The sequence below is a fragment of the Ambystoma mexicanum genome, chromosome 1q, assembly GCF_040938575.1.
Source record: "Ambystoma mexicanum isolate Mex_15411 chromosome 1q, UKY_AmexF1_1, whole genome shotgun sequence".
In the NCBI taxonomy this organism is placed as follows: Eukaryota; Metazoa; Chordata; class Amphibia; order Caudata; family Ambystomatidae; genus Ambystoma; species Ambystoma mexicanum.
In genome coordinates this window covers 542,360,515-542,385,963 of record NC_090922.1, presented here as the reverse complement: position 1 = coordinate 542,385,963, position 25,449 = coordinate 542,360,515, and the positions used below count along the sequence as shown (strand labels likewise).

Sequence of the window (25,449 nt, the reverse complement as noted above, 5' to 3'; positions counted from 1 at the left end):
TAGGCCCATCACAAACTCATCCTTTCTGATGAAAATCCTGGACAGGGTTGCCTACAAACAAATTGCTAAACATATAGAAACCGACCCAAATCCTAAACTGCCTAACAATCAGGTTTCAGAGCAGTGCATAGTACGGAAACAGCCCTTTTGGATTTAAAATATCAGCTTCTATCCAACATAGATAAGGGAGAAACCACTATGCTCATGCTGCTGGACCTCTCAGCTGCGTTCGACCTGGTTGCTCACACGTTGTTGGCCACCAGGTTAGAACAGGTGGCTGCGTTTTCCCCCGAAGCCTCGCGGTGGGTAGCTTCTTTTCTTAAGAATCGTGTTAGTTGTGTTTGTTCGAATATAGCCGAAGCAGACTCAATTCCGAATGAGTATGGAGTCCCGCAGGGAGCTAGCCTTTCGCCCTGTTTTTACAACATCTTTACTGTCCCCTTCTTCTCTATGCTGGTGCAAGAAAACATCTGGTTCAATAATTTTGCAGATGATACACCATGTATCATCCCCTTGACTGGAGACCACACCCTAGATGAAGAGTTTATTAATAAAGCTTACACTTGTATCGAAAATTGGATGGTGCAAAATGGCTTAGCATTAAACAGAGATAAAACCAGGCTCATGATTGTGGGACCCCCCAGTCGGATCTCTAAGCTTGACCCTAGGTACTGTAAATTCCTGCTTGGCGAAGTCAAAATACACATCCTTAATAAAGTTAAATCACTAGGGGTGATTCTGGACCAACACCTCACTATGAAAGCACATGTGGGAAGTGTGGTATCTGCTGCGGCCTATTATCTTAAACTCTTCACACACCTCCGACCCATGATTTCCCAGGCAAATGCAGAAACTTTGGCGAGAGCCATAGTGGGAGCTAAAATGGACTACTGTTGCAGTCTGCTGACTGGTACCAGCAAAACAGAAATAGACTGCAGGTTATTCAAAACAGAGCAGTGAGGGTGGTCACAGGCCTAGCCAGACGGGACCATGTTACACCAGCCAGAAGAGCACTACACTGGCTCCATGTCGAGGCTAGAATCCAGTATCGCCTCCTTCTTATCACCTTTAAGAGTCTGATGGGCATCATGCCCCGCTATCTCAATGAACTGATACTGCCAAAGAGTACCCCACGGCTCCTCAGGTCACAGGAGACCAAAATGTTAAAAATCCTGAAAAGTAAGTCAAGGAAAGCGGAAAAAGGAGCTTTTGCCATAGCAGCCCGGCAGCCTGGAACCGCTTACCTTTGGATCTAAGGTTGGAAACTGAACTTGAGGCCTTTAAAATAAAGCTAAAAACCTGGCTGTTTGATCAAAGCTCTCCACAAGCGTAGCGTAGCTGACACCCACATGCCCCCGAGACTACTGACTCCTCTTTGTTTCTTGTTGTATCAGTCTTGTCCACTCCATCATGCCTACGGGTTCATTGCTGCGCACTATACATCGATTCAGGTAAAGTAAAGCATACCCTGTCCATACGGACGCAAACGAAAGCTGCCCTGTGCAAATGAAGGGTTGACTGTAGGCTATGTACCTGGTTGAGGCCAGTCCCTTGACACTCGTCCTTCGCCGAATTCCTGCAATAGCGTCAGACGGGTGCCTCTTTCTGGTGCGGTGGCCATTTTGTCGAGCTGCCTGCCACGTGCCTGCGACGTGGTGCTCAGCCTGCTGGGCCCGGCCTCGTCCAAGACTCTTGCGTGTGGATCACGAGGCATACCCTGCTCCTCGGGCCTCTGACTGGTAGGTGTGACACCATCGACCCGGGGTCGGTAGAGCTGCGTTTAGGCGCCCTCTCTGACGTATTGCCGGTGTTAGGGCATAGCCCCTCGGCCATGGTGCCGGTAAAAGGGCGAAGGCCCTCGGGTGTAGACCCGGTACAAGAACCTTCTGGTCCCTCAACACTGCACCGAGGAGGATCCGAGGATCCCACGACCCGAAGGCCGGTAGCTCCAGCAGCCTCGGTGCACGTGCCGGTAGAAGGACCTGGCCGGTCCCTCCCATGTGGGAGTCTCCTTGGGAAGGAGTCTCCCTTGCGGGGTGCGCTGGAAAATATTGGCCCTACTTTGGGCCTGGTTCGATGCTTCACGAAGTTCTTGAGATCCTCTGGAGGCGACCTCTGGAAAAGCTCCCTCCCCCTAGCTAGTCTGTTCATCAGTGCCTTCGAGGACAGCACGCTGAACATGATTGCCAACCGCAGTCTGGGCCAAGACAACGTAGCAGGATGGACACCTGCTGAACCCTGTAGAAGTCGACATGCGCAGGGGAGGAGCATGACAACTGAGGACCGAGTAGCTGAATAATAGATAAGACAAAAAAGACAAAGAAGAAGTATCCGCGCGTGGAATTACATGGCCGAAGCCAAACACAGGAGCGCTGGTGAATTCGGCCTGTTCCCGTCGATGTGGAAAAGGGGACTGGGTGTGGCGCCGGAGGGCGGAGTCACGGCAGCGCATGCTCCCTGGGCCGCACCCCTGCGCGCCCCTAAAAGGGGAAGAAGGTTTTTTCTGGTGAAAAAGGTTCAGTCTCCAGTCCCTTGGAAGGGACATCCATACGGTATGGAGGAAAGGGGACGGGACATAAGAGTATGTTAGACAAAATAAGACTTCTGAAGATTCGGGTAAGGGGAAGAGAAGAGAGAAGGGCATCAGTGTTGAGGGCGGGAAAGGCTAAGAACAGGTTTATGTCACCTTGGCCTCGCCACGCACTTTTTCTTGTTTGGGCATGCTTTTCTGCCACTCCACATTTAAAGTGTGGTTTATAGATTTTGTATAACAGCAGTGGAAGATTTTAATAAAGAAGCTTATGTATGTCACAGACAAGGGAGACAGGCAATTTGTGCTTTCACCTCCTCTGTAAAACTTTTTTTTTGTTATCTCCTCTGTCTAGATCAAGGTGAACTGGAGGTTAAATCCAGACAACATGCACACGTAATGCAGGACAATCAAGTTGTGTGTGATAGATGTTGAGTGTAGGTTCCACAAGGACTCCCTCACTGCACCTGTAGTAAATGTGTATGAGGATGGCAACACTTAGCTAAAGTGAACTGATTGGCTGTAACAGATAAAGGCCCAGCAATGCTAATAGGCAACTGATTTAATGTTTTTTCTAAGTGTCTGTTTGTGTATTACAACAAGGATTACCAGACACACGCAGAGTTATTTCAAAGCATGTAAATCTATGAAAATCAATGTTAAGAAATTCTTGAGGAACTGCTGCCACCTGAACTCTGTGCCTGAACTTCACTGTGTCCTGCTCCTGGTGTGCCATACTAGGTATTTTGCTCGCCCACTGCAACTGTTTCACTCTTAAGATACAGCTGTGGTCGTGTGGCGTGGCAGGGAGTGAAGTATTGGGCAGAGGGGCTGAAGGAACAAGTTACTTACCTGTAACTGTTGTTCTCCAGCATGGGTCTGGCATGGATTCACATGCTCATGAATATTCCCCGTCGTCAGGCTGGGAATCCTCGGTAAAGAAAAAACCAGTATCAGTTTCGTTTCTGATCTGTCTTTCGTAGTAGTAACCCATCACTGATCTCTGCGTCATACTGACCACAGCCAATGACTGCCCTCTACCTAAGCCCCGCCTCTGGCAGCCATCTTCAGATTTGGTAGCACGTGAAGTGGCAGTATGACCAAGTGAAGAGCCGCAGAGGGGTAGGCGGGGGGGTTCGCATGTGAATCCATGCCAGACCCATGCTGGAGAACAACAGTTACAGGTAAGAAACTTGTTCCTTCTCCAGCATGGGGTCTGGCATGGATTCACATGCTCATGAATAAAGAATACATAGCAGTACACACATGCACAACCACGGGAGGTGGCAAAGGCTCAACATTAAGCTTTACATCAAACTCAACATTAAGCAAATCTTACATCCTCACCAGGCTCACCTTAGGCGAACAGGTTGCGCAGCACTGCTTGGCCGACCCTGGACTCCTCCCTGGAATCCCGATCGACGCAGTAGAATTTCGTGAAGGTGTGCGTCGACCTCCACGTAGCAGCCCTGCAGATGTCCAGCAAGGGAACACCAGATAGGAACGCTGTAGTAGCTGCGATCGCTCTGGTGGAATGGGCTCTCGGACGGCCAGGCAGCGGTCGGTTTGCCAACCGATGACAGTACATGATACAGCCGGAGAGCCATCTGGAAATGGAAGCCTTCGAGAGAGCCTTCCCCTGATTGACAGGTCCAAAGTTCACAAAGAGTTGTGACGTCTTCCGAAAACACTTTGTCCGGTCCACGTAGAACTTCAGCGCTCTAGCCACATCCAGCGAGTGCAAAGTCCTTTCAGCCGGCGACAAAGGCGACGGGAAGAAAACAGGCAACACCAAGGGTTCGTTGAGGTGGAAGTCCGACGGCACCTTGGGCATGAAGGAGGGGTGCGTCCTGAGCACTACCCTCGTGTCGTGAAAAGTCAAGTACGGGGCCTTGCAGGAAAGGGCCTGGATCTCTCCCACCCGTCGTGCGGAGGTGATGGCCACAAGGAACGCTGTTTTCCACGACAAGAACTTCAACGGAGCCGAGTGCAGAGGCTCGAACGGAGGTCCCATGAGCTTGGTCAGCACCACGTTGAGCTCCCACGCCGGGGCCGGAGCCTTCACCGGCGGGAACGATCTGAACAGTCCCTTCATGGACTCTTTCACCAGACGATGAGACCACAAGGACGTCCGCCCCGTGGTTCTGGTGTATCGGGAGATCGCAGCAAGATGAATCTTGATGGACGCGTGCGCCAGTCCAGCTTTGGCTAGCGTCAGTAGGTAAGGCAGTACTTGGGGAGCCGTAATCCGTAGAGGGTTAATCTTCTGTGCGTGGCACCAGACAGAGAACCTCTTCCATTTGTGTCCGTAGCATTTAAGAGTTGAGGACGCCCTGGCCTTTGCAAGAACCTCTCTGCAGTCGGCCGGTATGTCGTATCCGCTGCAGGAGCCAGGCCTGCAAGTTCAGCGACTTCGGGTCGTGATGGAGGATGGCGCCTCCTTCCCTGGAGAGAAGATCCGCGTCCCCTGGTAGCTTGCCCTGGTAGCTTGATTGACGGGGACGCCGACAAGTCCAGAAGGTCCGGGAACCATATCTGCCTCGGCCACGCAGGTGCGACGAGGATCATCCTGCACCGTGACCTCTTGAGCTGGTTGATGAGCCGGATCAGCAATGGCAATGGAGGGAACGCGTATAGAAACAGGCCCTCCCAGGGGAACGAGAAAGCATCGCCCATGCTCCTCGGCTGGGGAAACCTGCTGGCGAACGTCCGGCACTTGGATTTCGTCGCCGTCGCGAACAGATTGATCTGGGGTGTGCCCCACCGTCGGAAGAGGCGGTCCACTAGATCCTGCCGTAGTTCCCACTCGTGGCACGAGCGCAGCTCCCTGCTGAGTGAGTCGGCGATGGTGTTTTTTATCCCTGCCAGATGAAACGGCACCAGAAACATCCCTTGGGCGACGGCCCAATGCCACAGATCCTGCGCCTCCCTGGACAGGGCTGGGGACCTGGTTCCGCCCCGTTTCCTGATGTAGAACATGGTGGTGGTGTTGTCGGTGAAGATCCTCACCACCTTGCCCTTGAGGGACGGAAGGAAGGACCTGAGGGCCCAAAACACTGCATGGAGCTCCAGGACATTGATATGGAGGGACTTCTCCGTCGGGAGCCAAAGGCCTCTCGCGTGCAGATTTTCGGTGTGCGCTCCCCACCCTTTCCAGGGAGGCATCCGTGGTCACTGTCTCCTGGTGGCCGGGGGTCTGGAAGTCCATGCCCGCCGTCAGATGCGCGCGGGTGCCCCACCACCGGATCGCTCGTCGGAAACTCTCGTCGAGTGTGATCCTCTCCTCGAAGCCGCCCGTAGTCTGGATCCAGCGCACGTCCAGGAACTCCTGCAACGGGCGCATCCGGAGCCTGCACAGGGGGATGAGGTAAATGCAAGAAGACATCATTCCGAGGAGGGACTTGATGGACCTCACTCTGGCCGCGTCCGCAACCAGCATCCGCTGCACCTTGCCCAGAATGGCCCTCGTCCTTTCCTCCGACGGATAGGCCAGGAGCGACACTGTGTCGAGCTTCGCTCCCAGAAACAGTGCGTCTTGCGCGGGCACCAGGTGGGACTTGGCGTAGTTTATGGAGAATCCCAGGTCCGTGAGAAGTTGGACGGTCCTTGCCGTGTGCTCCACGGCGAGCTCCTTCGTCTTCGCTCGGATGAGCCAGTCGTCCAGGTAGGGGTAGACGTGGATCCCCTCTCGGCGCAGCTACGCTGCCACCAGTGCGAGGCACTTGGTGAACACCCTGGGTGCCGACCTTAGTCCGAAGGGAAGGGCTCTGAACTGATAGTGACGCCCTTGGACCACGAACCTGAGAAACTTTCGGTGTCCCTTTAGGATGGGAATATGGAAGTAGGCATCCTCCAAATCCAACGACGACAGGAAATCGCCCTCCTCCAGCTGACCCAGGACGTGTTGGAGGGTGACCATCCGGAACTTCTGTGCCTTGATGAATTTGTTCAGTCGTCGTAGGTCCAGGATGGGACGCCATCCTCCCGTCTTCTTCTTCACGAGGAAGTATTTTTGAGTAAACTCCGGAGCCCCGAAGCCTCTTTGGGACGAGCTCGATGACGCCCTTCCTGAGCATCGCCTTTACCTCCAAGAGAAGTTGAGGGACGTGAAGTTCTTTCCTGGCCACAGGGGGGACGCACGGGCACCTTCTTTGAAACTCGAGCGCGTGACCCTGGGCTAGGGCGTCCAGCACCCAACGGTCGGTGGAGATGGACTCCCACACGCTGACGAAGCTCGCCAGCCGGCCTCCCACCGGGGTGCTTTGGTGGGGGCCCGACCCCACGGCCGGTTCAGTCCTGCTTCGACGAGGCTTTGCCGCCTTGACCTCCTTGGCGACGACGGCGGGGTCCGCCTGACTTGCCTCGTCCCCTGTAAGCTTCCTGCGACGACGAACGGGCCGCTTGACGGTAGGTGGAAAATCCGCCGCCGGAACCTTTGGAGGCACCCTTGCCTCCACCGCTCTGAAAGGGCGGCCGCCGTTGCTGGAGAACCCCAAGCGCCTGGGCCGTCTCCGTGTCTGCTTTGATGGCTTGAAGGGAATCGTCCACTGTTTTCCCAAACAGGTTGTTTCCATCGAACGGCATGTCCAAGACTCTGGTCTGCACGTCTTGACGGAAGTCAGTAGCCTTGAGCCATCCACGCCGCCTAAGGCACACGCCGTTGCCCAACTGGCGAAATCCAGTGTCAGCGATGTACGTCACAATCGTAATGGCGTGGTCCGACGCCACCTCACCTTCCTGCAAGATCTCTAGGGCATCCGCCCTCTTGTCGTCCGGTAGGAAGTCCAGCAGGGGGGCCAGTTTGTACCACAGCTCCCTGTCGTAGCAGGCTACGATAGCCAAGGCGTTGGCCGCCTTAATCGTCGTCGCTGCAGACGAGATGACCCTGCGTCCCATCGTATCCAATTTCTTTCCCTCGCCGTCCGGCGGGGAAGTCGACGTGGAGGCCGCACCCCCCCCCGCTTTCTTCCTGGCCGCCGCGGAGACGACGGAGTCCGGGGTCGGCTGTCCCCGGAGGCACAAGGGGGCCGCGTCCGAGACCCGCTACTTCTTCTCGTACCGATCCCTTCTATACGGCGTCGTGGATGGGTTCTTGAGGAGGGCGAGGCTCTCATCCCAAATATCGTCCAGTAGAGGCACGGAGAGGACCGTCTTCCTCTTGGCCTCGCGCCGTTGATAAAGGAAACCTTCCTTCTTCTTCTCCTCCGGGCAGAGCTGGAAGAGCTCGGATGCCCTGGCGATCATGGAGTGAAACGATCCAATCTCGTCGGGCGGGGAAGCCCGGGTGGGAGGATCCTCGTCGAAAACCTCGTCGTCCGTACCCGTCGCGGCCGTGTCAGTCCCCGTATCATCCCCACGAGTCGTGGACGGGGATGAGGGCTGAACAGGGCGCGATGGCTGAAAAGGAGGTGGAGGGTGAATCCTTCTTCTCTTAGGGGGAGGGCTCCCAGAAGGGCCTGGCTCCGGGTCTCCCGTCGGGAGCGGTTCCTCCGCTGGTGGTAATGGCAGTCTCGTCCTTATCTCCGAGCATAAGGACTGTATAGCCAACAAAATGGCCGCCGAGTTGTCTTGCGGCGCTGGTTGAGGGGAGTCCGACGGGCGGTCAGGGGCCCCGACGGCACCCTCGACGATATCGTCGTCTCCTACGTCGGGATCCCTCCCGACGGGCTGGTCTTCTTCCACGCCAACGCCGTGGCTTAAGACCTCGATCAGCTCTTCCTCAGAGGTTGAGGCCGAATCCACGACGACCTCCTGCCCCCCCTTTTTCTTCTCCGTCGGAGGTTTCACGGGGGTCCTATCGATGGGCATAAAAGAGGACTCCCTCCGCGGTGGCAGGGAGACTCTGAGCCCCGAGGTCGCCACCACTGGTGTAGCCTCTACAGGCTGACCAGGGCCGCCGCGACTGTCTCGATAGAGGCCTTGGCCGGATGGATTAAGGCTTTCACCACCTTAGGTGCGCTCACCGCCTTCTCCTTGGGGGGGGACACTGCCTCGCTCTCCCTCCGATGGGGCCTTCGAGCTCGACCGGGGCCTCTCCAGGAGCTTCGCCGGGCGCTCGGCCTTCCTCTTACCCGAACCAGAGCGTTGGCTCGTGGTTGATGGTGCCGGGGAGGATGCGCCCTGCCTGGCGCCCGTAGAGCCCAAACGTTCGGCGCTCCCGGTGCCAGCGGACTCGCGGTGCTTGGCCTTGTGTTGGACCCCCGTCGCCGGGGCGTCCTCAAAGGTCTTAGAAGACCGCTCGGATTTCTTCCTCTTCTTCTCGCCTGACAGGCTCTTCCCTTCCAGCCAGTTGGCGAGACGTTGATGGCGGTCCTTCATGGTCCGCTCCGACATATTGCCGCAAAACGCAGTCCTTCTCCACGTGCGTCTTGTCCTCATGTAGGCAGTAAAGACAAAAGGAGTGTTCGTCCTCCTTAAAGACATTCTGAAGCTGGCATCCAGGGCAGACCCTGAACAGCTTTACGGGCGTCGAGCTTCCCTTCTCCTGGGCCATGTCCGAGATGGGCCTGAGAAACTTCTGGAGTCCTCCAAAAGCGTAGCTCGACGGAATCTTCACCCTTGAGGGGCGTAGACGAATCCGACACGGGTCCCCGTTGATCGGATGAAGAATCGGTGGAGCTTGAGGCTCTTTTTGACCAAAAAAATCGAAGTTTTGAGAAAAAACGTGAAAAAATAGCACTAATGCTCGAGAGCAATAGCACGAGGATCCCAACACTTGAACGTGCGGTAAAAATCTGAAGATGGCTGCCAGAGGCGGGGCTTAGGTAGAGGGCAGTTATTGGCTGTGGTCAGTATGACGCAGAGATCAGTGATTGGTTACTACTACGAAAGACAATTCAGAAACGAAACTGATACTGTTTTTTTTCTTTACCGAGGATTCCCAGCCTGACGACGGGGAATATTCATGAGCATGTGAATCCATGCCAGACCCCATGCTGGAGAAACAATTTTTCCCAAGCCAGGCAGTAATAAAAGTGAGCGAGGATATGCACGCCTTGCAATCTATAAGCTTGGGTTCGGGCATTATCGCAAAAGCCAGTCTAAAGTTCTTCCTCAGCATTATAATCTGGCTACAAGCTGCAAAAGCAGGGACAAAGTACAGTGCTGCTGCTTCTGCATATTTCACCAACTGAGAACATTTTTGTTGGAAGTTCTACCTGAATATAATGAGTTTCACTTAAGTAATAATACCCGATCCAGCAGGCTGGGTGGTAACAGGAACCAGGTTACAGGCCCAAGCACAGCAAGGGCCTTAACGATGGGCCCTGGTGCCGTTAAAACCTGATCTAGTTGGCTGGATTCTGGTATTATTGCTATTAGCATGCCAGGTTTACAGTCTGCAAACCCAGGGTGTTGACAGCAACATAGTTTGTATGAATGAATCGTTCATTCATTCAAAGTACTTAACTAAAATGACTGCCGTCTCCAAGCGGAGTCCCTCTTCCATTTCCATGGTGGCCTGGGAGGCTGGAGCAGCGGTTGAGTCGATGCCAAAAGCATAAGGTGAGTTGGGTAGAGGGATGGGGAAGGAACAGTGTCCGAGTGGAGTTTGAAAGGAAGATGGTGGGAGGGCAACTATCAGGTTGCTTGGAATGCGGGCCTGGATCGTGTGAGTCAGCCCCTGATCTGAGCAGCCCGATTGGTAGCCTCCCCTCCCCGCGGGTTTTAATATGGCAATAAGCACCTGTTCCGGGGAGCTTCACCAGCTGGTTACGGCCTGGAGCCGTTACCAGCTGGTGAAGCCCCCCACAGATGCGTGTTTATTGTTATTAGCAGCCCGAGGCTAACCCTCGGGGTGCCAACAGCAATACATTTGTATGAATCAACAGGTTGCAGCGAGTGTGTGATCCACTGATGCATACAAAGGTATCCAAATTCCTCATCTAAGATGGCCACCAAGGAACCGGAAGCCAGGGCTCTGCTTGCGGAGCCCCTCTTCCATTTCCATGGCAGCAATCAGTGGAGTCGGTGGAGGTCAGCGGCGCCGCGTCCCTGGTACAGGTAAGTTGGGAGTAGTGGGAAACCGAGACGGGGAGAGGGGTAGAGGAGGGAAGATGGTGTGCTTATCAAGGATACAAACTATAAACGTGGCCACAAGGTAGGTATGCAACAGAGTTCTCTTTGAAAATAGAAATCAGCTTTGAAATCAAAGCCAAATTCCCCATTGAATTCATATAGCACTGAAAAATCTGTGTGTGAGCATCCTGTAATGGGTGCAGGATGTGATGAAAGAATGGGGGGCATTTGCAGAGCACTATTTAGGGGGAGAAATGTGAAGTGTAATAAGCACTCCATTAGGTAGTGTAGCATTACGGGACATTTAGTGATTCTCCAGACATACTTTGTGCATCTCCCATCAAGCAGGAAGTATCCAAGCAGGCAGCTCTCGCACTTCTCCCCAAAGCTGTTGTTCTGGCAGCTCACACAAATAGCTACGTCTTCTGCAGGTCCCTCAGGCACCCAGCTCGGAATCTGAAAAGGGAATCATTAGAAAAAAGGGTCACATCTGAACCACTTTGCAATGATAACCTGCTTACCAGTAGCCTGAATTCACCCATGTGGGTATCTTTTCTCGAGATGTTTGTATATGGATGCCATGTTCTCAAACATTGGAAACAGCAGCACTTTACAAACATGCAGTCGCTCTTAAGACTAACTCATGAGATCAAAGTGGCCTTGTTTGGACACAAACACCAGTGACATACACTCACAATCTTGCAGCATAATTTAAGACTCGTTTAGCAGTGGAGAAGAATTTATTTGGCAGCTATGATTTGATGGAGAGTTAATAACAGTGAGCAAAATGTAATTCCTTCAAATCCTATTCCTCCGGCCTGAGGAATCTTGGAACAATTTTCTAGAGGGAAAACACAATTATTTTTTTTAAACCATTATATAATCCTATCTGACGTGTTAAAAAATTGATTTCTAGAACTTGGCCTGGTGAACTGATTTTGGGAGGCCACACTAGCTATAGTGAACAGGGAACTCAGAGGTTAGCCAAAATCGAATCAAGGTAAACGCGTAGCGCAGTCAAGGCTATTCTCATGAGAGTGTGAGTGGGGTCAGGGGTCCACACAGTAAAGCACACAATAATTAATTTTAGATAGGAATGTATAAAAAATACAACTGTTTTTTTCTAGGCCTTTACACACTCTAAAAATAAAACCAGCAGGTGATATCGCACAATACTCAAAAAAAACAAACATTTACATTCACTCTAGGTTCTTAAAATGCATTGAAATGACAATCAATATAAGGGGTAAGTAAATGAATGCAGTAAAGAGGGAATCAAGTCACAAGTAAATTTCCCCAATTTCAACAGTCCAATCCCTAAGAAAAATGGGGGCTAGTGTCCAAAGGTTACCAGGTAAGTTGTGTTATCTTTAAGAGGGTACTACCCAGGTTCGACGACCAAAAGGCAGTGGAATGGAATGTTAGGATACAACTGGTCTGGTTCCCAATGTTATCCTAGGGAGGATATGGCGGAGATAAATGCTTTGCGTTTTTATACCCCCCTCCCCTCTGCCCCCCTGACTCTGATTTTCCCAGATGATTTGATGGTCGACTGGGGGGAAGGTGGGAGGGGAGGGTCACTGGAGGTTGGATTTCCAGCCGTTGGTTAAAGTGAAAGGTGCCCAGGAGCTGCGGGTGCAAGGATTCTTCCAGACAGGTTCAGATGGAAGCTCTGGTGATGGAAAATGCAAGATTAACCACTGCAGGCATCTTCAGGACACTTCACAGGATGGGGGAAGGCGAGTTCCAGCAACGGCCACCACACACAGATGAAGGCATCCTTCCAGTCACAGTTGAAGAAGCTTCTCTAGGACATGATCTGTTGAGGCTGGGATGCTGAAATTCACAGGGAAGGCAACTTGTACCACAAGATGGCGACCAGCGAGGTTCTGGGTGCATTGCATCTGGCGAGGTAGCTGTGGATGATCAGAAGGAGGAAACGGATGTGGTCAAGGCATGTTCTTACTGTGAGGTTTATTTGAACTAAGATAATGCCCATCTCTCCCTGTAACTATGGGGTGTTCCCTGCCTATCTTACTAACTAAGCTGCTCATCAGTCAGGATGAATGTCCAAAAACAAATCTGTCCTCTGTCCAAATCTAAACTATCTGACCCTAACACTATTATTAACTAACTAAGGTCAGGAGAATGACTCCCTTCTCCTGGTGTGTGTGTTTTGTCAGAAGTTTCTTCTCATTTCTCTTACTCCTTCCAGAGACCATATGCAAATAGTCTCTTGTTATGCACTGTATCAGGTTTTGCAGTTCTCTTAGAGGACTGTACTTCCCTGGTCCTTATTCATTCTTGTCAGCTTAAGTCTATTTAGGTTCCATCTCTCCCTATTGCAGGGTTCCTGAATCTCTGTTACACTCTTCTTCTGTCTTTTATGGCAGCTCAAGTTCCAATTGCAATTGCCCCCCTTTCTAGGGTGCAGTTTAATTTATGATTTTGGGCTTCCTGGCTGTTAGGCAGAAACCTGTGCTGTTCCCTTAGGGACCACTGCAAAATATTTAAGACTACAGGTGTTTGGCACTAAACCCACTTGGTAGCAGTCTGTACCACACAGATTCACTTGGTAGCTGTGGCTGAGCAGTCAGACTTCCCTCAAGAAGAGTTAGGCAGTATATACAGTATACACAATAGGTACAGAGATACAGTAGCACAAACAAACACTGACCAGAGCTTTGGTGTAAAAGTATATAATTATTTATTTAAAGGCACACTTGTAAATTACACTAGCACAAAGAGGTAAGTAAATTCAGCACACAGTCACTATTATATATATATACAACCCTAATTACTTATTAGACAAGTCTTAATGAGAAACACCACTTATTTTCAGACAGAGGTGAGCGCTTAACATAAGATGGCACTCTAATAAGTTATTAAAAAGGGAGGGAAAAAGGCAGAGTTATGAAAGCACACAAATTTCAATACTTTTTAACGAACCACAGTAAGGCAGGATAGGCAGAGTTCTACTGGAGAGCAAGGAAGTAAATTGCAAGGCCCACTCTTGGAGAGAGCAAGCAGAAGGGGTCCAGGTTCACACAGTGGGGTTATGCCCAAAGAGTCTTGTAGATAGTTTGCACACAAAGAATGAAATTAAAGTCAGGAAAAGTTAGCTAGGTTGTCCCAGGCCGGCCCAGATTAGAAAGTCCAGGCTTTACTGTCACCCAGAACGATCTGTCGCAAGGGAAGCCAGGCGGGACACAGTACCTTAAGTGGAAAGGATGCTCCAGTGAGGGCAAGTCAGTGTTTCGTCCAGAGGAAGAGGAGGTCTCAACGTGGAGGAAAGATGAAGGTCGTTGCACTGCCAGGGAAGAAACCAGCCGCAGAGTTCTTCGGTTAAAAGGTACTACCCTTCTATTCGCGGTAGTGGTAAACCGTGGTATTCCGGTTGCCGGGGTGCTTGACACGGACAAGGCGGCCCCGAGGTGCTCCAGGAAGACGAAAAGAAGGCAAAACTGGTTATCCCCACCAGTCAAAGGAAGAAGACTCTCCGGACTGGAGATCTCCTCTGTCGTCGGGAAAAGTGGTGAGACAGTTCAGCAGGGCTCCACCGGTGGTGTCGTCGTTGCAGGTCGGCTCAGCTTCTCCCTCCTCGGATTCTTAGGTCCTGTGGCGACTTCTGAAGTTCCAGTCCCCAAAGCCCTGCTTTTATGCAGCAAACCCCCATTCATTCAGCCTAGCTGTCAATCAAACATGCTAAGTGGTGAACCGGCCGGCTCACCACTTGGGCCAACCACACAAGAGTGCGACTTGAGTTGCCAAGGCAACTCAGTCCAGGGTGCCTAAACCCCCTCCCACACCACTTGTGGTACCTAGACAGAGTGTCACCACTTCTGGAGAAGCCCGCCAAAAAGTGGAACAAAGGGCTCGACTTGGGTTGGAGTCACAGAAGAGAACAGAAACGCCATTTTAGAATCGAATTCTGGCAAAAAAATACCAACCGGTGAATTAATATTAAATAAATAAACCGGCGGTATGTTCGAGGCTATAGGAATTAAATAATTAAAGTTGGTAGCCTCGACAATGGTAAAATCCCATAGAGAAATATTTACGGTCGAATATAAAAAGTAGTATCCACTGCCACCAGCCAAAACTCGATCAGGGGGGACGGAGACGTGCCCCCTCGAACAACAGACCCCGGGGCAATCGAATTGCCCCGACCAGTACGTCCACAATATGATGGTTTGTACTGGTTTCTGTTCATAATTTGGGACTAGTAAAGCCAATGGTGACTTTACATGCCCTGGGAGACAGTAGTCAATCCCAGGGTATGGGGTCTATGTTGGGGGGTCGCTAAGACACCCCTGGGTTACGGCACGGAGGGTGCTGTGTAACCCACATCAAAAAACACATGAAACCCTATGGAGTAAAAGACCCCATAGCCCATATAACACATGGAAAGACAAAGGAACACCCCAAATCATGTCTAAGAGTGGGAGTAAAAAGTCTCACTCTTAGCAGGAGAAAAAAATAAACCCCAAAAATCCAGCAAAGCTGCTGGGGGACTCACTAGGTTTGGGAAATTAGCCTTTACGGAGAATTCTCCCTAACACTGGCTTACCAGGTTTGTTCTCCCCAAATGTCTCTTTTCTGTGCTCTCTTTCTTCTTATCTTCAAGATATGGGTGGGCCTTCGCTTTTGCACCAAAGTGATAAGCCTGCAATTTTATTTCTTTCCCACTATATGGGTTTTGTATTTTTCTTTCTCTCATTCAAACAGTTCTGTTTCGCTGGTTTATTTCCAATTGTTTTCCCATTAGTACTAGGACGCATTTCACTCAATTTATGAGTTTCCGCTTGGCTTGCCGGTTTTCCCATTCCTTATTTTACCTTCCGAGTTCTGGGGCAGCGTCAGCGATACCCTGCAGGCCTGTGGATTCTTTTTCCTTCGCATTGCCACTCTGTGCCCTGCTTTCCACAACATCTGCTTCCTTGATGTGCATTTCTTGTCTTTGGGACGTCACAGGGATCGTGACTTGGATTGGAAGCTGCTTACTCCCCTGGATGGTCTCGCTGCTGTTGTACGGGCAGACTGCCCACAACTTTGATTCCATGGTGACGCCACCACTGCTCTTTCTCCTCCACCTTGCTTGGCTTTCTTTAGCTCTTGCACGCAGATTGCTCAGCGTTTCTGGTTACACGCTGGAGCGGCTCTGTTGCAAGTTGGCTATGCGTTCTCACATAACCCCACCTTCTTCCAGTCCATTACTGTTAGGGGAATTTTCCTAAAGTCCACTTGAGGTAAGACTTCATAAAACTAACCCTTGGCATACAGGTCCCCAACTCTTGGTACAAGTCTGTACTACTCAAAGGATCTTGGTAGAATGGCAGAGCAGCCAGGCTCATCATAGGAGGAAGATGTGAGCTGTAGGTAAGTACACTGAACCCAGTAAATCCAATAGTAAATGTTATATTAAAAATATACAAGTATTCCTATTTACACAAAGAAGGTAAACACTTTGTTCACTTAACCAATACATAGGAATTCTTAATAATACTTACAGAGACGATTACTTCAATAGTAGTTGTTTGAGGATACAATTGTCACAGCGTTTGACATTAATGACAGTTCTACCATATTATTGGTACTACCGCGCACTCGCATAAGTTAACAGATAAACAGTAATTGTATTTACTTTGCAAAACCACATCAGATAAAGTCTTTAGGAAGGAAAAAGGTTGGTTATACACTCAGTAGCAAGTATTAAAGGTATAGTGACACTTTTCAGAGCTTCTAACACTTTTAAACTCCAATCCCTAACTATAGAAAAAGTCAGTGTACGATTGGAACCAAATTCTTACTAAGTAGCAGAATAAGCAAAGTTCCTCGGGATACTTCAGTCACTAGGATAAAATATGCTCAGCAATATAACACAAGTTATGGGGGACTCTGCAAAGGACACTCTAAACGACAACAAGCCTGGACCAGAGGTATGAGTGGACACCCAAACACCTATTCACGCACTCCAGTCACACTCGAGTGACTCTTCGGCTCAAGGTAAGTTCTACCTTTATCCCCACAGTACCCTAGGTTAGAAGAAGTAAATTCAGTTGGATTCTTTCCTGTACAGCGGCGAAGTACCCGGTCTCTAAATTCCCCGGTCTGGTGACAAGAGGATGGACTCTGAAGGGGATGTCACAGCAGCAGTCAGGAGAGAGGGCCCTCAGCACAGAGTTCTTCGATCTCTTGTTTCAATCTGCGGATTTTGCGCCTTTTTATCAGCTCCAATGAAAGGACGGTTACGGCCTGGTCAATCTTCTTCAATTCCGAAGTCCTGCACTCTGGTGAGGGGACATAGATGAGTGGGAGGTACAACTGAAGCTTACCAAAGTTCTGGGCAGAATCATCCACACCAAGACGTTGCACAGCAAATGAGTCTGAGGTCTCCTGGTATTTGCGGTCTGCAGCTCTGGAAAGTTGCAGCACCTCGGGAGATGTCTCCATTTGTAGTTTGTCTTGAGGCTAGTTGTTCCCACCAGCCAAAGCGAAGGAGTCATCCTCTTTATAGCCCCTCTGTCGAGTAGAAAACAGGGTCAGGACAGCAGTGGTCGCTTAACAGTTGCTGAAAGGTCTGTGGGCGTCTCAGGTTGTCTTCAGCTTTGGTTCTTCTGTACCAGTGGTCGACTTGCCTTCTGCCTCAGGAAGCTCACCTTTTATTTAGTTTTCCCACTCACTCCTCTGCAAGCTTTCTCCGCATTTTACAGAAAGAGGCAGGGGCTGTCCATCGGGACAGACGGCCCCCGATGGGAACTGGTTCCATTCAGGCACTCTGGCAGACAAAGGGCAGGGGAGTGTTAAACTCGCCCCCTGCCTCCTGTCCTTGCAGACACATTGGAGCCTAAGCGGGGACACCCAAGGGTTCCCTCCAAATGCAAAACACACATTCAGCCCTCTCCCTCCCAGAATGGTAGAAGGGCTAACAAAGAACAACCATGATAAAAATTCCAAAAAAAGCAAGGAGCCACCACGTTAGCACATAGGTGACCCTATTGTGCATAACCGAGACTGTGAATACAGTCAGCGGTACAAAATAGCACAATAGTTGGTAGAACACGTCCACTGCCACCAGCCATAACTATAGCTAAAATGTCACAGGAGCAGGGAGAAGGGGGATACTAGATATCCCCTAAGCACTCTAGCCTTAAGAACAGTAATTTGTAAAGGACAGTTAAAGAATCTCAAAGGAGGAACCAAGGGGTCCTCAGCAACACCGCACATAGGGTGCTAAACACAGATGCCTCAAAAGAGATATGGAGGAAAGCAGACTCCATAGAAGGAACAAGTTACTTACCTGTAACTGTTGTTCTCCAGCATGGGTCTGGCATGGATTCACATGCTCATGAATATTCCCGGTCGTCAGGCTGGGAATCCAAGGTAAAGAAAAAAATCAGTATCAGTTTTGTTTTTGATCTGTCCTTCTTAGTAGTAACCAATCACTGGTATCTGGGTCATACTGCCCCCAGCCAATGACTGCCCTCACCCTAATCCCCACCCCTGGCAGCCATCCTCAGATTTGGTAGCACATAAAGTGGCAGTATGACGAAGTGAAGAGCCGCAGAGGGGTAGGAGGGAGGGTTCGCATGTGAATCCATGCCAGATCCATGCTGGAGAACAACAGTTACAGTTAAGTAACTTGTTCCTTCTCCAGTATGGGGTCTGGCATGGATTCACATGCTCATGAATATAAGAATACATAGCAGTACACACATGCACAACCACGGGAGGTGGCAAGGCTCAGCATTAAGCATTACATAAACTCAACATTAAGCAACTCTTACCTCCTCACCAGGCTCACCTTAAGCGAACAGGTTGCGCAGCACTGCCTGGACTCGTCCCTGGAATCCCGGTCGACGCAGTAGAATCTCGTGAAGTTGTACGTCGACCTCCACGTAGCAGCCCTGCAGATGTCCAGCAGGGGCACACCAGACAAGAACGCCATGGTAGCAGCAATCGCTCTGGTCGAGTGGGCTCTCGGGCGGCCGGGCAACGGTCGGTTTGCCAACCGGTGACAGTGCATGATGCAGCCAGAGAGCCATCTGGAAATGGAAGCCTTCGAAAGAGCCTTCCCTTGATTTACAGGTCCAAAATTCACAAACAGCTGTCAAGTCTTCCGAAAACTCTTCGAGCAGTCCACATAGAACTTCAGCGCTCTAGCTACATCTGGCAAGTGCAAAGTCCTCTCGGCCGGCGACGAAGAAAATTGGTAACACCAAGGGCTCGTTGAGGTGAAAGTCCGACGGCACCTTGGGCATGAAGGAGGGGTGGTCCTCAGCACCACTCTCGTTTCGTGAAAAGTCAAGTATGGAGGCTTGCAGGATAGGGCCTGGATCTCTCCCACCCGTCGTGCGGAGGTGATGGCCACAAGAAATGCTGTCTTACACGACAGGAACTTCAACGGTGCCAAATGCAGAGGCTCGAATGGCTCTCCCATCAGCCGGATCAGTACAACGTTGAGCTCCCACGCCGGGGCCAGAGCCTTCACCGGCGGGAATGATCGGAACAGTCCTTTCATAAATTCCTTCACCAGGCAATGAGACCACAGGGATGGACGTCCTGTAGTTCTGGTGTATCGGGAAATCGCTGCGAGGTGTATCTTGATGGAAGCATGTGCCAGTCCCGCCTTGGACAGTGACAGTAGGTACGGTAGCACTTGAGGGGCCGTAATCCGTAGAGGGTTAATCTTCTGTGCACGGCACCAGACAGAGAACCTCTTCCACTTGTGTCCGTAGCACTTGAGAGTTGAGGACGCCCTGGCCTCTGCAAGGAAATCTTTACAGCCCGCCGGGATATCGTACCCTCCAAACTCTAGTGTTGCAGGAGCCAGGCCTGCAAGTTCAGCGACCCCGGGTCGTGATGAAGGATGGCGCCTCCTTCTCGGGAGAGAAGATCTGCGTCCGTCGACAGTTTTATCGGTGGGGACGCTGACAAGTCCAGAAGGTCGGGAAACCAGATCTGTCTCGGCCACGTCGGTGCAACGAGAATCATCCTGCACCGGGACCTCTTGAGTTGATTGATGAGTCGGAGCAGCAACGGCAACGGAGGGAACGCATACAGGAACAGGCCGTCCCAGGGGAGCGAGAAAGCATCGCCCATGCTCCTCAGCTGGGGAAACCTGCTGGCGAACCTCTGGCACTTGGAGTTTGTCGCCGTCGCGAACAGGTCGATCTGGGGTTTGCCCCATCGCTGGAAGAGTCGATCCATTTGATTCTGGCGTAGTTCCCACTTGTGGCACGAGCGCAGCTCCCTGCTGAGTGTGTCGGTGATGGTGTTTTTTATTCCTGCCAGGTGGAAGGGTACCAAAAACATCCCCTGGGCGACAGCCCAGTGCCACAGATCCTGGGCCTCCTTGGATAGAGCTGGGGATCTGGTTCCTCCCTGTATGATGTAGAACATCGTGGTGGTGTTGTCGGTGAAGATCCTCACCACCTTGCCCTTGAGGGACGGGAGGAATGACCTGAGGGCCCAGAACACCGCCCGTAGCTCCAGTATGTTGATGTGGAGTGGCCTCTCCTCCGGGAGCCAAAGGCCTCTCGCGTGAAGATCTCCGGTGTGCGCTCCCCACCCCTCCAGGGAGGCATCCGTCGTCACTGTCACTTGGTGTACTGGGGTCTGAAAGTCTGTGCCCGCCGCAAGATGTGTGCGGGTACCCCACCACCGAACTGCTTGGTGGAAGCCCTCGTCCAGTGAGATCTTGTCCTCGAAATTGACCGCCGCTTGTATCCAACGGGCATCAAGGAACTCCTGCAGAGGCCTCCTCCGAAGCCTGCACAGGTGCACCAGATAGATGCAAGAGGACATCATCCCAGGAAGGGTCTTGATGGCCCTCACCCTGGCCACGTCCGTGGCCAGCACATGCTGCACCTTTCCCAGGATGGCCTTCGTCCTTTCCTCCGACGGCGAGGCTAGTCGCGCTACTATATCGAGCTTGGCTCCCAGAAACAGTGCAACCTACGACGGAACCAGGTAAGATTTGGGGAAGTTGATGGAGAATCCCAGGTCTGTGAGCAGCCGGACGGTCTTCGCTGTGTGTTCGACGGCGAGTTCCCTTGTTCCTGCTCGGATTAGCCAATCGTCCAGGCAGGGGTAGACGTGGATCCCCTGCAGGCGCTGCCGAGACGCCACTGGAGCTAGGCACTTGGTGAATACCCTGGGTGCCGACTTCAATCCGAATGGGAGGGCCTTGAACTGGTAGTGCCGCCCTTGGACTACGAACCTGAGAAACTTTCGGTGTCTTTTAGGCTGGGGATGTGAAAGTACACATCCTCCAAATCCAACGACAATAGGAAGTCTTCTTCCTCCAGCTGGCCCAGAACGTGCTGGAGGGTGACCATCCGGAACTTCTGTGCCTTGATGTGTTTTTTTAGCCGACGCAGGTCCAGGATGGGACGCCATCCTCCTGTCTTCTTTCTGACAAGGAAGTATCTTGAGTATACTCCTGAGCCCTGGAGCCTCTTTGGGACGAGCTCGATGGCTGCCTTCTTGAGCATCGCCCTTACCTCCAACAGCAGTTGAGGGACGTGATTTTCCTTGCTGGCCACGGGAGGAATGTGGGGGCACTTCTTTAGAAATCCCCGAGTGTGCCCGTGGGCCAGGGCATCCAGCACCCAACGGTCGGTGGAGATGGACTCCCACACGCTGATGAACTTCGTCAGCCGACCTCCCACCGGGGTGCTTTGGTGGGGGCCCGACGCAACGGCCAGTTCAGTCTTGCTTGGCGGCGGCCTTGCCGCCTTGGCCTCCCTGGCCATGACGGCGAGATCTCCCTGACTTGCCTCGTCCCCTGTAGGCTTCTTGCGACGAGTAACGGGCCGCCTGACGGTATATTGAGGAGCCGCTGCTGAACCCTTTGGAGGCACCTTGCTTGCCTCCAGAGTTCCGAAAGGGCGGCCGTCGTCGCTGCAGAACTCCCAATGCCCGAGCCGTCTCCGTGTCGGCATTGATGGCCTGAAGGGACTCATCCACTGTCTTCCCAAACAGATTGTTCCCGTCGAAGGGCATGTCCAAAACTTTGGCTTGTAAGTCTTGGTGTAAATCCGTCGCCTTGAGCCACCCCCGCCATCGAAGGCAAACGCTGTTGCCCAACTTGCAGAAACCGGTGTCTGCAATGTCCGTGGCCATCGTTATGGCATGGTCCGACGCCACCTCACCCTCCTGTAGGATCGCCAGGGCCTCTGCCCTCTTGTCGTCCGGGAGGAAGTCCAACAGGGGAGGCGATCTTGTACCACAACTCTCTGTCGTAGCGGGCCACAATCGCTAAGGCGTTGGCCACCTTAATCATTGTCGCCGCAGACGAGATGACTCGTCGTCCCATGGCATCTAGTTTTTTTCCCTCGCCGTCCGGTGGGGAAGTTGAAGCCGATGGCCCCCCCCCCGCTTTCTTCTTGGCCGCTGCCGAGATGACCAAATCCGGGGTCGGTTGTGCTCTAAGGCACAAAGGGGGCGCCGTCGGGGACCCGGTACTTCTTCTCGTACCGGTCCCTCTTGGCAGGCGTCGTGGACAGGTTCTTCAGGAGAGCAAGTCCCTCGTCCCAGATGTCATCGAGCAACGGCACCGCGAGGACCGTCTTCCTCTTGGCCTTGCGCAGTTGGTAGAGGAGGCCTTCCTTCTTCTTTTCATCTGGGCAGAGCTGGAAAAGCTCGGAAGCCCTGGCAATCATGGCGTGGAAGGAGCCAATTTTGTCGGGCGGGGATGCCCGAGGAATCGGCGACGGGAGGTCAGTTCCGTCGTCACCACGGTCGTCATCCGTCCCCATCGTGGCCGTATCTGTTCCCGTGTCATCCCTCGGGACTGGGGAAGGAGACAAAGGCTGAGAGGGCTGTGAGGGCTGAAAGTGCGGGGCTGGATGAGTCCTCCTCCTCTTGTTTGGAGGGCTCCCCGACGGACCCAGTTCAGTTTGGTCGCCCGTCGGGGGTAGGGGCAATCTCGTCCTTATCTCCGTGCATAAGGCTTGGATTGCCGTCAAAATGGCCACCCAGTTGTCCTGTGGCTCGGGCTGCGACAGCCGCAATGGTTGCTGCTCCTCCACAGGAGCCTCGTCGTCGCCACCCTCGCTCTCGTCGTCCCCCTCATCGGGATCCCTCCCGTGGGACCGGGCCTCTTCCAAATTCTTGTCGAGTCCCTCTTCGACTTCGACCAGCTCCTCCTCGGAGGCTGTGTCCGTAACGGCGACCGTGTCCCACCGGGGTCTTCACGGGGGTCTTCTCGATGGGTTTAAAAGAGGATTCCGTCTGCGGAGGCAGGGAAACTCTGGGCCCCGAGGTCACCTCCACTGGGGTAGCCTCCACAGGCTTTGCCAGGGCCGCAGCGACTCCCTCAATAGAGGCCTTGGCCAGTTGAATCAAGGCCTTCATCACCTTGGGCGCGCTTGAGGCCTTCACCTTAGGGGGAGGGTCACCGCCTCGCTCCCCTTTGGCCGGTTCCTTTGAGATCGACCGGGGCCTCTCCAGAAGCTTAGTCGGGTTCTCAGATTTTCTCTTCCCCGAGCCAGAGCGTTGGCTCGTGGTTGATGGCGTCGGTGAAGGTGCGCCCTGCCTGGGAGCTGAGGAGCCCGACCGCTCGGCGCTCCCGTTGCCCGCAGACTTGCGGTGCATTGCCTTCTGTTTGGCCCCCGTCGCCAGGGCGTCCTCACAGGACTTAGAAGACCGCTCAGACTTCTTATTTTTCTCACCTGCTGGGCTCTTGCCTTCCAGCCAGTTGGCGAGACGGGTCCGATGATTCCTCCTAGTCCGATCCGACATGTTCATGCAAAACGCACAGTCCTTCTCCACGTGCATTTTGTCCTCGTGAAGACAGTAGAGGCACCTCGAGTGCTCGTCCTCCTTGAACACATTCTGTAATCCGCATCCAGGACAGTTCCTAAACAGCTTGGATCCGGGTGTCGAGCTTCCTTTCTCCTGGGCCATGTCCGCAGGGTAGGCCTCAGAAACTTCTGGAATCCTCCAAGAAGCGTAACTCGACGAAAACTTCACCCTTGAGGGGACGTAGAAAAATTCCGAAACGGGTCCCCGTTGATAGGAAGTAGAAACGGTGGAGCTTGAGGCTCGATTGACCGAAAAAATGAGATTAAACTCTTTGAAAAATCGCAAAACGCAGTAAAAGCTCGAGAGCTATCGCACGAGGACTCCCAACACTTGAAAGTGCGGTAAAAATATGAGGATGGCTGCCAGGGTCGGGGTTTAGGGAGAGGGCAGTCATTGGCTGGGGGCAGTATGACTCAGAGACCAGTGATTGGTTACTACTAAGAAGGACAGATCAGAAACGAAACTGATACTGATTCTTTTCTTTACCGAGGATTCCCAGCCTGTCGACGGGGAATATTCATGAGCATGTGAATCCATGCCAGACCCCATGCTGGGGAAAAGGTAAAATACAGAATAGTTCCAAATGTTAGAGCCCATAAGAATGAATGAGGGTCAAAAGGCTCCCCTCATTCAGGATAGAAAGAAAAAGGTCCAGAAGTCTAGCAAAAGGTGCCAGAGGTCTCAGTAGGAGAGGTGTGAGAAATCTGAAGGTGTCCCCCTAACTAGTCCCCGGGGACCTGTCATCCAGGTGACCAGGACACGGCCATCACTATTGGATCCAGTTCCTGAAGGAGGATCACTTGGATGGGGGGTCCACTGGAAGTGGGACACTGATGGGTGAGAAGCAGGAAAAAGTGGGGAAAAAGTGTCAAAAGAAGGGGCATACCCCTTCTTTTGACACTTTTTCCCCATCCTCTCACCTAGGATATTCCAGACCTCTGCCCCCCCCCTTTCCAACAAACACTTTCGCACAACATAAAGAACAACGGACTAACACCAGAGCCGTTTACCTGACATGTCCTAATACAAGGGCCAGGCAAAGTCAGGCAACTGATCGGAATCACACACACCTGACCTTTTAAAAGGTGAAGCCAGAGAGCACAGTACGAACATGGCAGACAGCACGACGAGACAGCTAATCAGGCGCGGCAGTACAAACGAAGGAGAAAGACAGCAGGAATCGAGAGGGTGGCGAAGAGAGAAGTGTCCTTGCCCTTTTCGTCCCAGATCGGGGGAACCTTTGTGGAGGAGAGCCTAAGACCGCAAACCATAGCAGAAGTGTCTTGCAGTAGATGTCAACATTACATTGGGCAAGCCTACGGCGATACGCAGGAGCAAATGAAGCTCCCGCCCCCGTGGTACTGGCCTTCACTCCAGGAAGCAAAAGCCAAGTGGTTCATCACAGCCGGTGATTCGAGGGGAGAATCAATAAGAACCGGGCTGTGTTGAGTGAGAGAATCGCAAAGTGGCAAGTTTGAACCAAGTTTAATGAACTGTGTAAAAAAACTGTCACATGTATTCAAGGGGAGACCAGCTGCAGAGGGAACCCGGCACCACGTGGGTGCTAACTTGAGAGACACTGGTCGAGCCCCATATGATAAGAGACTACAGATACCAGAAGGCCATAGGGCAGCCAGCGGACCAGGTTAAAGTGGTCATACTGAGGGTCAAGCAAAATCCCTGTACAATCAAACTGCATGAAAGCAGGGGAAGCGAATCCCGAGAGGGGCAAAGTCTAAAGTCACAAGAAACATTGTGCTGACAGACTTAAAACCCGACAGAGTGATGTCCACTATGAACTGTTTGAAAAGACATTGAGAAAACAAGGGAAGTGAATCCTGCTGAAAACAACTGAAAAGGGTCAGCACCCAAAGGCCCCTCCCAGGGGTGAAGCCATCATCCCATGTGAACTGTGGTAACAATTGAGAAGGGTCAGTGCCCAGAGGAGGGGGGGGGCCCAGGGGTGAACCCATCACCCAGAGAATATTGGAAACAAACTCATTTGTCAAAGGAACGTTTGTTTTTTTGTTAGCTGAACACGCCAAGCCCTCGAAGGCAAGAGACTTTCAAGTGAGACGGGAATTGGCCCTTTT

At 52.2% G+C, this 25,449-nt stretch overlaps 1 protein-coding gene across 1 annotated transcript in view; it reads right to left on the bottom strand.

Moving 5' to 3' along the window:
- Positions 1-25,449, bottom strand: part of MEGF8 (multiple EGF like domains 8) — a 1,665,761-nt gene that overhangs the window by 100,951 nt on the left and 1,539,361 nt on the right. The window contains exon 41 of the mRNA XM_069640964.1: positions 10,872-11,002. Within this exon, the coding sequence (XP_069497065.1) occupies positions 10,872-11,002 (131 nt within the window). The remainder of the gene's footprint in view (positions 1-10,871; positions 11,003-25,449) is intronic.